The 16,588-nt window shown below is 42.0% G+C and overlaps 1 protein-coding gene across 7 annotated transcripts in view; it reads left to right on the forward strand.

Annotated features, from left to right (window-relative positions):
• KaiR1D (Kainate-type ionotropic glutamate receptor subunit 1D) overlaps nucleotides 1-16,588 on the forward strand; it is a 312,990-nt gene that overhangs the window by 168,090 nt on the left and 128,312 nt on the right. For all 7 annotated transcript variants that reach the window (XR_012998106.1, XM_031971502.2, XM_076365256.1 and 4 more), the window contains exon 4: nucleotides 15,614-15,798. Coding sequence is in view for 6 of the 7 variants with exons in the window: in XM_031971502.2 (XP_031827362.1) it covers nucleotides 15,614-15,798 (185 nt within the window). In the remaining variant the exon portion in view is untranslated. The remainder of the gene's footprint in view (nucleotides 1-15,613; nucleotides 15,799-16,588) is intronic.

Here is a 16,588-nt window from a genome sequence, read left to right on the forward strand (position 1 = left end):
TCATTCGGACCATTGTAACCTACCCCGATCAAAGTTACGAGGCACGTACGCCAATAACGGATTCGACCACCGTACCTTTATTTTTGCCACCGTGACCCAGTGTTGGTTCATTGACAAGGAGGGTCGTTCGCGAGGTTATGGGCTTGCAATTGACAGATCATACGTGAGGCTTAATTGATTATATTTTATTTGATAGATTATTTGCGAGTTGGTCACGACGTCGGTTATTACGGTTTTGTGATAAATGGGAATATGGCACTTCGCATCGGTTCTGTTTTTATTTCGGAATTGTTGAATTTAAGAGCGAGTTTACTGAGTTGACGTTTTCTTGCCATTATTAGTGGAGATGAATTGTTTTTACATGAGAATTTTAAATTAAGTGAATATGTGCTTACATACTCAGATGGACTCTGTAACATTTGATGTAATAAAAGTAACAAAATATTTTTTAAACTGTATTATCGTATTACAGAGTACCGGCTCCAATAAAACAATGTCTATACTCAAACTTCTTGGAGCCTTATCAAACTTTTTTACCACTCATATTAAAACAAACTTTTTACTCAGTGTTTCCGAAAAAGAGAGAACCAAAGAAGAGGCTAAACTGTTTGAACTTTATCATCCGTGTTCAACTTAATCTTGCATAAAATTCGGTGATGAGATATCCTCCGAGAATCATGAATCAGTCATGTAAGTGACCAGAATGTATCCGCATGCGGATATTGCGCTACGGTATATCGTTAACTCATTACCATGTCAGTACATGACACACAAATTCTTTATCTACATTTATAAATTACTTTTTACGGTAATGCATTTGGCTAAACCAAATTTTCTTAAAATCCAAAAGTGCGAACAGTTTTAAATAAAGAGGTAACTTTATAGACTTTTTATTTTTTTAATATTCTGAGACTTCTATTAACCTTCAAAAAATAGAGATCCGATTTTCTCAAATTTTCAATAGAACGTAACAAAATGGCGAGTTAAAAATATGAAAATGGATATCCAGTTACCTGGTCGCCAACACAAGGGTTAATTTCTCTGATATCGGATAATGATTCAGCAGTCAAAATGTTCGACAGAATAGAAAGTACAAGTAGTCAGTAGCCATAAAATACTCCTACGTAACTTGTGCCTCGAGATTATGCCAGTAAAAAGTGAATCGCGAGCATAAATGGACCACTGTCCGAGTGGCGATCACTGTAATCACGTGTCAATACCCGCGGAGTCGGGAGTTCGGTACGCCATCAACCGGTGAAACAGATAAAACGATGCATCCGCGACGAATTAGTCGATGGAACGATGCCCGCAGGTTATAAAGCTGCGGTGATCTGTGTTTACAGCGCCAGCTATTATAATTCGCCGCCGATAAAGCGTTTGAATAGAATGATTTACTGTACCGTTCAGGGCTCACTTTATAATCACTGTGGCAGTAAGACTCCACCATTCCTGCGCGCGATTTCCGCGAGCCTTACGGCACGCGGTAAAGCGCTCGCACCGGCTGCAATGAAAAGAGAATAGCGGCCCAGAAGAGCGCACCGTATATCAGTTCGACCCACATATGAGGGTACATAATTCAGCGAGAGGGCCAGGCCACTCGCGGCAGCCACTTCTTACTCGATCAACTCGTATCGAATTTCCCGGTTGGCCATTGGGCAGTATCGCCCTGCGTGCCGACCTCTTGATTCGATCGGTTCTAACTGTACCAACCGTCGATCTTCTATAATTTGTTCAGTAAGCAGAGAATAGTTGTAAATAAAAGCAAGTGACCTTCACGTACGATAGTTGGGACAGAGTCTTCATGTTCCTGGGATAGATAATATAGAAAATATACTAATGTTTTGGTTATTTGTATTAATTCGTAGACTGATGCTTTCACAATCTGGACGGTCAAAGTTGTGGCTTTTAGGCGGAAGCTGTGTCCTAGGAATATTCTACTAATATTTCGCTATCATTGAAGTCTCCATCAGGGAGTCTTAGATGCCGTCCTTCTTACCCGAAAGTATTAAACAACTCTGTACTGCGTTACGTCGAATGAGCCATAGTAGACTGGCTACAGGTTTCCAAGAGAGAACTTCGCGAATTAGGTGAATATATTAACAAGATAACGTCTTTAACTCTTTTTTTCCCCCCTCCTCCTTTTACGGAGTCTAAAACTCCACTCGACGGAGCTTAAACAGGTCCCGCGCGACCTGAGCGTCGGTAGCACAGCCTATCGTTAGATCGCCTAAGCAGAGTTCCTTCCAGCAGCGGGGACAACTTTTCCCCATGGCGAATGTCCATCGTTCCGCCGTCTAATTGCGAGCAGTTTCCCTCGAATTGTCCGACCGTGGCTCCCGTTATTTCGCGCCCCGCCGCTGGAACAACGTGAACGTAAAAATAACGATCACGCCGGCGAATTTGCCTCAGGGAACTTTGAACCTTCTCCCCCATCCCTCCGGCTGCCACCCTTTACCCCGCTCGGCCGCCCACCGTTACCGATAAAGTTGCGACTTTTAATTTTACCGCCGCGAACTGCGAGCAAGTTTTACGGGTTACAAGTTCCGGTCCGGGGGAAGTAACTGCGACCTCGTTGCTCTGCACATTGAACTCGGCACTCCTTTCTCCGTTCTCTCCTTTTCTTTTCTCGCTGTTCCTCGTTTTTTCCCCTTTTTCGAGAAGTAGTTTCAGAGATAATAATGCCCTGTACGGGGGACACAAAGGAGGAACAAATTCGCGGCGAAATTTGGAAGAGGTCTACGCGAGGGTCATGCATTCTTATAAAGTAAATTGATATGATGAACCTAACTTTCTGTTATTCATATGAAACTATGCAATTAAAAAATAAATACTAGCATATGTATATTTAAAGAACATACATCGGTATTCACTTGAATATTATCAATTTATAGAATAATCTTACTTAAAACTACAATAGATCATACAATGGATCGAAGGGGGTGTCAAACGTACTAGGTTGTCCTAGACTATAGAGTGAAAGTGTTGAATACCAAAATCCGAGCATCTGAATAGCACGGAAATGTTGGTGATCCCACGTTTCTATAGAATATGTAAAGTTCGACTTCTTAGGGCTAAAACAGAACTTAAGGAATAGCAATTGCGGACATGATAGCCACGACGACATAGTCGCATGCTAATATCGTGTTCTGTGTAGTCGAGTGTACTGACTCAGGAGACATTCCGTGTCGTTTGAACACAGGTGTGCTGGAAACTCTCTAAGAATTACTTCCGACTAGTGTAAGACGACGGCAGATAAGAATTAAATTGCTTTCGCGATAAGGAAGCCGCGAATACGGTCAGCACTCGCCTGCGAGGCCATTTTGACAAAGGCAGCGGTATGGAAATGAATCGGAGTTTTGCCCTTATGGCATTATTTAGTCTACAGCCAACGTTTCCGTTCGCAGCTCTGAACAGAACTCTTTCCTGCTTACTCGGTGTACATTGTCCGCGTCGTCGAATTCGAACGCAGAACGACCCACCTACATACTCTTGACTTCGCTCTTCTTCCGCGATTGCTTCCGACAGAATGGTTCGATAAACCTTTTCACAGTGTTTCGTTGCTCCCGACTATTGCCCGGTTCGGAGAATTCCTACGAGGTTCAGATAAGCGTCGAGAGTACACGCGTGTTCGTGTCTGAATGAGCACGCGAGAAACTGCGATACCGCGGTTTTCAAACCGCAATTTCTCTGCTTCCATTTGGGGATGTCTAAATAAATCCCCGTAAAATATGTTTTCACCTGAACCGGAACGAGAGATGGGAATTTTTCATTGGAATCGGAAAATTCTGACTTCCCGGCTTCGTTGCAGCCCAGCTCGTGAAAACTGTTCGTATGTGCGTCGCGGGGCTCTACAAGTTCCTTTAGAATCGCAATCAATGCGCAATGGCATATTCATATATCCCTCAAATCAGAATAAAGGACGGTAAACATGAATTGCTGATAGAATATTCATTGACTCCATTGTTAACGTTATTGGGGGAAAAGGTCTCAGTCGAGCAAGAGACCATTAATCAATTGAACTATTCTTTAACTCATCTATTCACAGGAATTAATATATTATACGGATCTTCTAAAATTGAAATTCTCATATCGATTCAATGAACACGTACGTACAAGGGAGCTTACGTGTTTCATAACCATTCAGAAAAAATCTAATCTAATAACAATGAAATTAATGTTCTGCGCATTTATCTATGTCAAGGTAGAGCCTCTAAAGAATGCCGAGACGGAGACCCACTTTTTCTGTCCGGAACAATATGAATGTCATGATTCATCGATGCGTCTCTCAGAAGAAGCATTGTGTTTCTCGAGCCGTCATTTCCTGTGGCAGCTGCGACTACTTAAGACGTGACGGCACGACGGGGCTTTGCGAAGCATCGAATCGTTGCTACGTCCGTGGGGGAATTAGTTTCATCTCGAAGGCTCCCCGGTGCTTTCGATTTCTCATCGACGTTGCCAGCTTATCGCGAAGAATCGCGTGAGACAGTAGATAAAGCACGTCTTTGCGCGACAATGTCCGCTTCATTTAAGGGAGGACGCGTTATCCGCGCGACTATCGATCCCCTTTCGCCGGGGGACCAAACTGTATCGGCTTCTTCATCGCCAGCCGGGAATCCCGGTTAACAAAGTTATTCGTTTGCTAAACGCGTATAAATTTCATACACCTTTCTCGCCGTTATCGCTGAAAGGAATCTCCACCCCCTCGGGTAATGAAATAAAATGACTGACGGAGATACGTATACCGAATGCTGCTCTTGACGGATGATCGACGGACTACTTGTTGGATTACTTCAACTTCACTACTCATCTTTAGTCAATTTTAGACTTGCTACTTTTCTTTGTAAAGATTTCTCTTTCTTTCGGTCTTATAAATCATATTATAGCTGTGATTCAGCACCATCGTGTCACGATGATAATAACGATTTCGTTTCGAATTATTAATTAATCAGTTAGCTATGTTTGACGTTATGACGAGTGTTCTGTGTTATGACGAGTATGCTCGTCAAAAATAGCTATAAGTTATTTTCTTTTAATAAACTTACATGGATCTTCAGAGAGTTCATCTACATTTTCCTTCGAAACAAACCACTAATATTTTCTCTAAGGACTAACAATACTCAACTCTCCCATCTCCCTTTTCGAGATTAAAAAAATATCCTTCCCTCCAAAAGTCTCTTAAAAGCCATGAATTACCATCTCATCTACTTACCCTAATTACATCCACTAGTCTCAATTCACCGTTAATAAAACGCTCGCGGTAGACGAGGACCTCCCTTAGAAAAGGAACGACGTGAAAGTCGACGTAAGCTCTGTCTACTATAAGAAAGTAGCCGACTGTACGCAGCAGTTGCTCTGGAAGCATGGTATAAGGAAGATTAAAGGACAATTCGGTGCTCATCGCGAAAGGATTAAAATCACTGTGGCGTTCTGCGTCCTTTGCCGCAAGTCCTGTTCCCGTTCCATCTTCTTGCCTCTTTTCGCTACACACGGATATCATTCTGCCCGTCGTTCATTGTACCGCGCCAGCTGGAATTAGCATAATCCCACGTTCATGGATAAACGAACGCGTCCCGCTGCCTGCGGATCACATCCGAGGGCGGCGAGATTGATTCCGGGCCGACTCGGGCCGCGAACGGGGGCGGGTCGTGTTGCTTTTTCGACGTAAATAGGTCTTAGATACGGAGACGCGAGGGATTGGATGGACCACCAACACAAGGAGACGACGGAACGAAACAGAATTGAATTTATTCCGGTTACTGTATTTATTCGAGCGTGCGGAAAGATATCGGGCTCGTGGCGGGGGAGGCTCGGTCGTTCGTGTTCCAGGTGTAATTTTTCGAGCAACGCGGACTCGAGCTTGATAAAACATCGACGCGCGTTGATGTGTTTGATCCCGTTTTATTATTTTTTTTCCTCTCTCGCCATCGTCGTTGTTATTGTTTTTGTTTGCCGTTACACCATGCGTATCTTGATTCAATTTCGCGTTTAGGGAAATTGAGAGAGCGCCGTTGACGTACAGATGACAATTGACAACGTTGTTTATTGTGAGCCCAGAATTGCGCGTTATTCATTTTATTACATTCCTTTTTTATCAACGCTTTCGCGTTGCTTTCTCCGTTAATGCTGTTTCCCGGCTTCGTACTCGAACGTTCTCTCCTCAATTATAGTGGAATTTGTTTATATTCGAGTCGGATGAAGGTTGTTACGTGCGAGAGCTTATCAATTTTTCGTAGTTTATTTTTAGCAAATAGCTGCCATTCCGAGTTGAAACATGTAGCTTGATTTATGATGTACACTGAAAATTGTTGATTTATTCTACGAAATCTATTGCGTTCCTGCATGTAGTAACCATTCGTTTAGAAAGTTGTATAAATTCACGATTACACGTTATGTTAAAAACACTTCTATTTAAAAGTACCACAAAGATCTTACCACGATGTTGAATTAACTGCAAAATTTTATTCTTAACAGATCAATTACCACAATCATGCGCCCAAAAGCTAAAAACTAAAAACTCTGTCTCATCCCACGCAACATTACATCATCGTTATAAATCATGCTCGACATATATAACAAAAAATGTCAGGTTCCAGAGGGATACAGTTAATGTACATTCAAAATGTTTCACCTGGAAACCGATCCACCATGAAACCGATAAGCCAATAAACAAATCACCGTCTATAAATAAACACCGGCGCAACAGACCACGGCTCCGGTGTACATCGAAAAACTTTACGAGCCCGTAAAACTTTTACCGGCGATAACTGTTCATTGAATGCATCCGCAGGATTATGCGGCCGAATTAGTCGTTATTCAATTTTCCCGGCCGGCGTTACACGGCAATTAATTATGCGCCGTATTAAATCCGAAGCGATCTAATCGCCGGGCTAACGCCGCTGCTAATTGCTATTATTTAATCAGAATTTATTCGTCGGCCGTAAACGGCCGGCGGAAATGTGCCCGCGGGAGGGCGGCTAAAACTTCGGGACACGGTGCTCGCTTAGCGACGCTTTCCTGGCCGACGCTAGAAAATTATCGCGGTTTTACGTGTAAATTTCCATAAACCGCGCCGGCCGTTACGCTATCCCCTAGCCGCGGGTGCTGCCGCGACACCCAACTTCCACCTGTGCCGCGGAACTGCGCGCACGTTTTCCGGCGTATCCGGAAGAATACCTAAAATTCGTTTTATCGAAACGCTTTCAACGCCCTATAACCCCGTGTCGACGCGACGCTTCGAATAGCTGGAATATGGTGACTTGTTCGATAAATGTATCCCGGATACAGAGGAATCACGATTATGGGAACCGGTTAGCCGAAGCAATTTCAGGATAATGGGGCTGATGTCTTTATACCGGCGCAAGTACTCATTATAAAGGCATTTCGCATTATAAACGATCTCTATGATCTTCGACGAGAATGTGAATCCCCTGTGAAACAGTATTACTGATGAATCGCTAACGTTTTGTGTATAAATACCGAGGTATTGGAGCATTGGGATTTTGTATATAGAACAGGAGCGAACGATAGATTTAATCAGTCGAACAAGATGTATATGTATTTTTTCTTCTGCAATAGTTAAAAGTTAAATGTATTCAGCATATTTGAAAATTCTATTATCAAAACAAATTTTCTACAATTCCTTCCTGTATACTTCTCGTGAATGATTGAAATCAAACGAATTAATTTCCTCACGTAACAGTATACCACAGCAATCAGTCTCAAAAATCGCGAAAACATCCATCACCGATAACCGTGAAAACAAAATGCCATTTACCAATTAGCGTGGCAGCGAAAGTAAGACTTTGACAGTGCGGTCGACGCGGGGATCGTCATCCGTCACGGCCCCGTTTCCCGACCGATCGTTATCCGGACCCGTCGATGCGTCAGCACATGGATCTTCCTTTTTCCAGCGTGCAGCGATACGTTGCTCGCGGAATATTCGGGAACGCCTTTGGCGTGGCGTACCAGTGACGAGCTCCGTGTGCGAAGGGGTGGGGAAATGCTCGCGGGGAATGCTGGGGGGTTGCAAAGGGTAAACAACGAGAGCAGCGCGTACTATTTTTTCGGGGAGCTCGGTTGATCGGCTTTTTGACAGCGATACGCATTGTTCGAGATCGAACGGGGCGCGCGGATCGAATCGGAAATCGCGATGCAACCCCCCGCGGTGGTGTTGAGCTACGTTCTCAACCGATGCGATGGTCTCGCGTTTTTCCCATTTCGAAGCCAGTGATCAGGGCTCAATAGCACAGAAGCTATAAATGTCTAGGACCGAGGTGTCTGAATTTCTTCCTACCTTTTCCTCTCTTCTCCTCTCTATTTCTCCCGCGCGATTTTTCTCTATCCTTCCCTCTTTTTATCCCAGTTCCTTCGTTCATAAAATAAAGTACCCCATTAACCGCGCCGATATCCGCCGGCAGGAAGCGATAGTGTTTTCCGCGGGCCCGGTATCGTTGACTATTATGTTAAGGATATTTAAGGAACGCTTTATGACGGCTACCGCCGCGGCACTATCGATCTCCGACCCGATACCATCGCGGGAAATCTGTGGAACGGGGCGAGACCGGAGCGTGTCGTATCTCAGCCGCGCTATCGGGTCGGAAAGCAGTCGGCGGTGGCGCAGATGAAAATTCCATGGAATGAGGAGGGTCTGGAGCGGAATTTACAAACCCTTGCCCTTCAACGCGAGGAATAAGAATTAACCTCTTGCGATAGAGTGTCACTTCGGCACATACTCATGGTCTGGATTTTTTAAGGGGTAGTTCACTTTTTAGCTACAGTAGCGTCACCAATTTTTATCAGTTATTTGTGATTGGAAAATTGTTTCGTGGTAATTCGTGTTTTTTCTCTTTTACGCTGGAGGGGGTATTGTTTTTTGTTTGAATTACAGAGAAGATAATTATATAGTAATCATCGCATTCGATCAATACTACGAACTTTTCTCTTTTAATTGAATATTTTGAAATAGCAAAATGGTGGTTAAGTTATATGCAAAGGTTAACTGTTTATGTAAATTCCTAAATCATCGATTGACATGTTATAGAAGATAATAATCTTAGTCAGTGAATTTACGAAAGAAATATTAGCATGAGTGGTTATGCTAGAACAGGTATTATTCAAGATGGGCACCACTAAACAGATAGTAGAGACCGTTGGGATTTTTCCTGAATTTCACGTGGACGGTGAAACCTAATAAGGGATCACGTGGTTAAAACCGAATGAAGGATAAGATATTTTAAGGCAGGACGAGCGAAGGACCAAAATACGTTGGATAAAGGAGGAAACTCGAGGGATTGAAAACGTAGGTAGACGCGGACCACGGGCTCTAATCTTGAATAAGGAAAGAGCGCCGGGGTAAGGGTAGCCTGGATCTGGTCTGGAAAGCAGGAAGGACTGCGACTAGAGCGACAGACATACTGAAACGCTCGAATGGTTCCGACAGAGAAAAGCCTCTGGAGGATAAAGACATATATCGCTTCCACGAGAAGAACTGTGTCTTTCCAGCCGGGGCACTCGGATGGTATGAGAAATAATAATTTCACGTGAACCCGCCTGGTTTTACGGACACCGCGTCTCGTTTGCTTTTCATGCTGAATCACGGGATGAATCCTTTAACCTTTTACTTGTAGCTTGCTTATACGTAAGAGTGACTCGGTATCAAAGGGTATTAGCAGATTCGTGACCGATGACTTGAAACTTTATATTTTCACAAGCTGCAGCTCTCTGATTTTCATCTGTGTAAAGCTATGTACCTTTCTGTGCCAAGAAAATCTTCATCTTCTTTGAATAGTCCATCGGTTAATATGTTAAAATCAATTATCTAAACACAGCTTTGGAATAAGATATACGGTTTAGAATAACAAATAACTGAATTATTTCAAATGCCTGTAATTATCTTGGAAATTAATAATTTCGCTTATTTAATGTAAATACGAACCAGCAGAAGTTAAATTCTATGAATAGCGTTCTCCAAAGAATTGTAAGAGTACATTCCTTTTAAATTTTCTGAATTTACATTCCTTGTAAAATCTCTGACTCAGAAAATTTCCAAAATTGGAAACCTTCCAACCACTTCTTATTCAATCACCACAAATACTATTACACAAGCGAAACATGAAGGTTAAAACAGTGTTATCCAGACAATAACTGTAATATCAACAAAACTGTTTCGGAAAATTCTCGCTATGTTTACGAGGTAGCCTGTTACAATTACAAACCATTATTAAGTATCCCGCATGCGGATTCCCATGAGAAACCAAGGTATTAAATGCAGATGAACTCAGCTTCGCGTTGGACAAAAGAGAAGGTCTGGCGTTCCTCGAGATGCACACAGCTTGCCAACTGGCTTTGATACATTAGCAAGCAATAATCCTATCCGCCGGCAAATCCAGGATGATACGGGCCGGATGCGAGCAATGCCGCGAAATACGCACTTCGCTGCCGCTATGTGATACCCCGCCTCCATCTTGCTGCGTCCCTTTCACTCCGCGACGAGATGCGCCGCGAAATATCTCGAAGTATCGCATTTGTTTCCACGCGTGCTCGTGAAAAAGACGAAGCGCGGCAGTGGGCGATGCCGAAAATGCTGAAACACATTTTCCGCGTCCACTTTTACCATTCGAGTGGCTCCCGCCTTCACGCCCGTTATTGGACAAAGAGGAATATTCCGCGCCCAAGAGAAACCTTCTTCGCGCAGGACCTCCTTTTCCCGTTTCTGACGGGCTAGAGGCGCGCTGAAATTTTTACGGTGAAAGAGAGCGAGTTTTGACGACGGTTGGATCCCGTTTCGCTCGGCCGCGTACTATTTTCTATAGCCCTTTTCGACAAAATAAATTCCCGGCACTGTAACACGCTTTCATTCGCACACGGAAGTGTTGCTGTGTCGGCTCGCGCAATTTGGCTCGTTTGGCTCGTTATACGAAAATCGTGAAGTTCTGGATATCAATTTTGAGCATCGTTGTTGAAAGAAGTTGGAGAATGTCGAAGCGAGAATTTGTAATGGTTTCGAACTTTTGAATTGTGCGCTAAGTTTTAATTTCCTATCTTGAATGCGAATGTAGAACTTTCTACAATCGGGTTAGGTAACATGATAGGATGTTTTCAGATTCTTCTTATGTGCGATTGAGTGCGGAAAGTAGAACGAAAACTGATGATCCGGATTTTTCCGCTAACTACCCACTCAGCCGAGGTAAAAGTTTGGAATTTGAAATGTTTCCTCTGGATGAGTTATCGAACGAGCCATTATCGGTTTAATTTAAATAGAGGAATTTTTGACTTTGTTACCCGGCTACACCCGTTAGAACTAGTTTAAAAAGAACTTGGTTGCCCTCCTAGTAAATCAGATTGAAGCTACAAGTCAGATAATTATTTTCTAAAATACATTCCACATTCATATACTTTAAACATCTTATATTTCCGTTTAATCCGCAAATTTGATGAAAAGCCGATTTGAAAAACAATAGCTACAAGATTGTCCCATGGGGAGGAGAAAATTATATTTTAGAATATTTTAAAACTTAAATGAAGTTGTAAACCATTCCGTTCAGATGAAAAATTATGGATTCTTTCCGGTCCTCAAATGTTGACGCTAAATTAATTCCGCGCGTAATTCTGCGACTGCTCCGTGGCACAACAAGTATCATCCCGTGAACCGCCTTTCCACCTAGTGTACACGTTTATATTAATGCCTTCCGGAATGATGTCTTTGAGAGTAGTATACGTTTGCCGTGCCAACAGGCAATCCCAACTTTTTATTCCCCCTTCCCGGCGTTCATTTTTTTTCAATCTTCCTACACGGAGAGGACAAGATTTCCCATATCTTTTCCGCGCGCTGCCCGGCTCGCCCGAGGCGGTCCACTGAAATTGCATCTGGAATTTCAATATAGCGCATATCATACTTCAACCTTAAAACGCCGCGGGCGTTGTCCGGTATTACTTTGAGGTTTCAGCTCCCAGCAGCTGACTTTGCGGCCCGATTATAGAGATTCCGATTGAGGGGATGTACGTAAGTACCAGCGGGGAAGGCCGCGGAGCCCTTTCGGTCCTTTTGGGGCGCAGAGTCGAGCCTGTAGGGGACATTAGGTGGATTTCCGCGGAATAAATGATCAAAAGCCGAGCATAAAGCTGTTCCTATCGGTGACGGGCTGTATTTGCACGCTCCGCTGTGTCCCCGCAACCGTCGTTCCCGTCGGATACGTGCGGTCGCAGCGAAATTCGCGAATTCTTAGGGTCACCGCACGCCTGAATAATTTTTAATGGCATTGTCGGAGGTCTCCGCTCCGAAAGAATCGTCCCGTCTCGAATGGCCAACATGCATTATCCTGATGGTACGTGCATTGTGCCCGCGATCTTTCTCTTAACATTGCATCGTCCCGTAATTTCTATGCTTCCGTATACTCCTACGCGGATTGCTTGAATAGTTTTATATCTTGATTCCATGTATTACTCCGAGTGGCCTGTTCTTAAAGTCGACCTCGTCCGTTAGCTTTCCGAAGTAATGGAATGTTTAGCATTGATAAGATGAGAGCTAAGGAAATATAAGAAACGACGGTACGTTCACTTTCATGGGATAAAATTTTGTTGTTCCTAAGATGATTTTATGCGTTTCGTTTCAATTTAGGAATGATTATGTTTGGATGATCTCATTTTAGTTAAATATCGGATGGATGGTTATTTTTAATTTGGTAGTGTGCGGGGATTATTTTAAAATTGTTTGTTTTGTTGTTTTCTGAATTCTATAAATGTCATTGACGGATGTTGATTCTTTAGACCTATAGTATTTCCGTTTTCTGATTTCGGTTACTCTTGGAACATAGAGGAATGTAGAAACTGAATAAAAACACGAACGAAACTAGACACGAACTTGATTCCGCACTCCATCTATTAAAACTATTAATTGATATAACGGGTCGCTATTCAGTTCCCGTCGTCATAAATTGCCGCAGAAATTTAGATTTACGTAAACACCCGCGGTCCCCACATAATTGAATAATTAAACTTCGACCCGCGCCATCCTAATTATTCATCCAAACGTGACTAAGTCCAACTACTTGGAAGATTACCGGTCTCGAAGCTCGAGGAACTCACGAAATCCTCTAAAATCATCAAAGTCTGGGGAGGGCGGACTGGGGGAGGAGGGGAGGAAAAATTAATGTTGTTCCGGAGAAACTCGTGGCCTTGTTGCCCGTTTCGTTTCCGTCGCCACCGGGGAAACAGAGTTCGTGGTGACACTTTTAACGAGCAAGGAATTCAATTACAAAATATTGCCCCGCCCTCCGGCTAATTACTGAATTCAATAAGTCGTTACCTCGCTGCCGAGTAAAGTATAACGTTACAATGGAACACGTTAAATTTATTAATGCGATTATCTCGATGTCATATTAATTAACCCTTTGTAGTTCTATAATAAGTAGATGTTACATATAATATACCGGCTGAGTTACGCAACGTGACGATTTTAAATAACTTATAAAATATGTACTGTACGAAACAATGTTTCCGACAAAAATTGCACTTTTACGAAGGGGGCGTATACTAGTAATATGCGTTGGCACCGATTGACGAAATACAGACGACCAGCGTTCGACTTTGCCTCCACTAAGATTATTTTACACTCATGCAAAAATAAAATACACAAAACATTATATTCCTGAAGTAACTTTTATGATTATTGGAATTGTTCCATAGCCAAAAGATTTTTATTATTCCACGGTACCAAACTCAGTCATAATGAATTTTATATTAAATATGAAATGTTAAAAGCTGATGAAGTGCTGTAACGGTAAAATCTTAAAAAATTCAAACAGTGGAGTTAATCGATTTGGCCGGTGAGCGGCGAGAGTCTTGACGAGTACGACAGTTGGTTTGTCATACGCGACGGCGATCGTACAAGTCCACGGGAAATGGAAAACGGGACATAGCGAAAAGTTACAATGCCCAAAGTTGCCGGGGGTACGGGTGATTAATCGATACCGGGCAGCGACCGATAGTTCCACGTTCGAGAAGTTGTTCTCTTCGGAACATAATCATGAGTTACGGCCGCGAATCACTCGGCCCGGTTCCACGCGTGTCTCCATCGAGGACTGGATACCAGTAAATAGATTGTTTCTCGTTGGTTGCTTCGCAGAAATAAATTCCGGCCGGCGAACCGAACTCGGGAAAACTTGAGATCGTCGAGTGTGGAATTATATTTCTTCGAAACTCGTCCGTCCTTTTGGAATTTCCCGCGTCAATTTTAGCTGGGATATCACCCGGCATTATCTAAATTTCGTATTTGAGGGGGACAAAGATAAAAGCAGGATCGGAAAGTTAAAGGTTCCCGGTAACAAGTGTGTCAACGACAGCGAAGTTGAAGACTTCTGTTGGTCGATGAATTCAGGAAAAGTTTCGAACACCTTAATTTGGGAATCGCTGATACTGATCCAATATTCCGAACTTAAAACACGGATCGCTGTTTGCCGCTGATTTCCGAATTAATTTCTATTCGCGCAGCGTGGGGGTTTCACGTTGACGCGAGCGAAATGTGAATGAGCTCTCTTTTCCGCTGTTTTTTTAACGAGAAATATATGGGGTGGACTGGTAAATCGAGGTATGGATGAGGACGATCCTAGAAATTTGAGTTATATGCAGCGCGAACGCAAATGTCTCTACTGTTTTTAATGACGCGAGGAAATACGCGAAGAGATAAATGTTTGTTCTCGAGCGGAGAAACTTCGGAAAATATGACTTTGAAAGTAATTCTTTTTTATTATAATATTCCATGCTTTTCAAGTGAGTAGTTTTTTATTAGAAATCTTTTTGTATTATTAAAGATAACAAAAATACGTTAAGTAACAGGATAACAAAGATTAATGTTGTAGAAACATAAATATGAAATTGTAATGGTAATCCATTTTGTGATAGATTAATTGGACACGAACAATAAACTTCCGGGAAGTGATACGTCAATTTAATCAATTGCACTAACGCATACATTTGTTCGTATAGATTTGATGTAACATTCAGCGTTGAAATTGTTACGTCATTCCTATTTGCCTGTCATTATTTACACTCTCCGTATTTTTCCCTGATACGCATTTCCCTATTTTCATATTGAAATAACAATATTGAATGAAGTTTAATCCAGTAAACATAACTGCACTCTACGAATAAACCTGTGTACTTAAGCAAATACTGTACTTTAATAAATCAATTAAATAACACCAGAAAATTGGCAAACAAACTTTCCGGTATATAACTCAATGTATCGTTGGTTGGCTAAATAATCTGAATATTTCAATTACTCGACTACAAAACATCGTATTTCGTTCAAATTACTAAATGTATATTAAAATGCTACACAATTGACAATATATTCTATTACAATTCACCCAATTTTTAATCTAATAAAGTGAAACTTTTTTCCAAAATTTCTAACGAAATACAAGAAGTCTTCGATGAATCCTGCGAAACAACTTCACTTGGATGGGGAACACAGATTCTTCGAATTCTTCTTTGACGTTAGAGTTCAAGTAATCCCAAGCGGGCTGTTTGCATGTCCCCGAACTTGTGCACAACAAACTGAAAGGGCAAATAGCCTGTAAGCCGGTGTATGTAACGCGACATGTTTGATTTTCAGTGTGTCACTTACTTCGGAGCGGGGTCGCGGCGATTTTTGGGCCCCAGAGCGCTCACACCGCCTCGCATGTGCAAAGCATTTGCGACACTATGGAAATTCCGCATCTGGAAACACGCTGGGACTACCGACTCAGACGGCAGAGCTGTCTCGTCAACCTTTATCCGCATCCCACCACCCTCTCCAAGGTACGTATACATTTTCGCAATAATATTCTCGTCAGGACACTGTCGAAACTCTATTACCACCTTCGCCACTATTGTCTTTCGCAAGGTCATCCCCTAATTAGTTTTTTATTCAAGTGGAAAATGATAAACTCGAATTAACCGTTAACGGTCCAGTACCTAGTATCTGATGAATACATTTTCACATCAATGTACATGCTGAATCAAACGTGTTTATTCTATTGTATAATCATTTTTCTAAATTTAACCTTTTACTTGATCTTCGAAATTATTTTACCAGATCTTTCTAAAGAATTTTTGAAAATTCTTTTTCAACTATTTTTATTTTTTTCGTCTTCTATAATTTTGATAGAAGCATACCGGGTTGTTATGGATTCGTTTTCATACGGGTGTTCATTTAAAATTTGCTACACAAGAGGTGTTAGGTTATCGATAGCCCGGGGATTTTTATGCAAATTCGCGTATTCAAGCTCTCGTATGAATATCCCATGCAGTATGTGTCAAGACTTCCATTGAAAACGAGATTTATGTATTGATAGTTGACAATATCGTCTCGAGCCAATGAAGAATCCACACAATAGCAAAAACCATAAATACACCGTTTAAGAATCGTTGAATGCTCGATTGTTCTAAAGAAAATAGGAAGATTGTATTACTTTATTATAATACATTAAACGTACTATTTTTATTATTTTTTAGAATTATACTGCTTTATTTTATATGCATTTAACGGCAAAGTATTAAAGCAGTATATTTAGAAATTGACTAATTTTGGAAAAAAGAGAAACCACAT

The sequence above is a fragment of the Nomia melanderi genome, chromosome 2, assembly GCF_051020985.1.
Source record: "Nomia melanderi isolate GNS246 chromosome 2, iyNomMela1, whole genome shotgun sequence".
NCBI classification, from domain to species: domain Eukaryota; kingdom Metazoa; phylum Arthropoda; class Insecta; order Hymenoptera; family Halictidae; genus Nomia; species Nomia melanderi.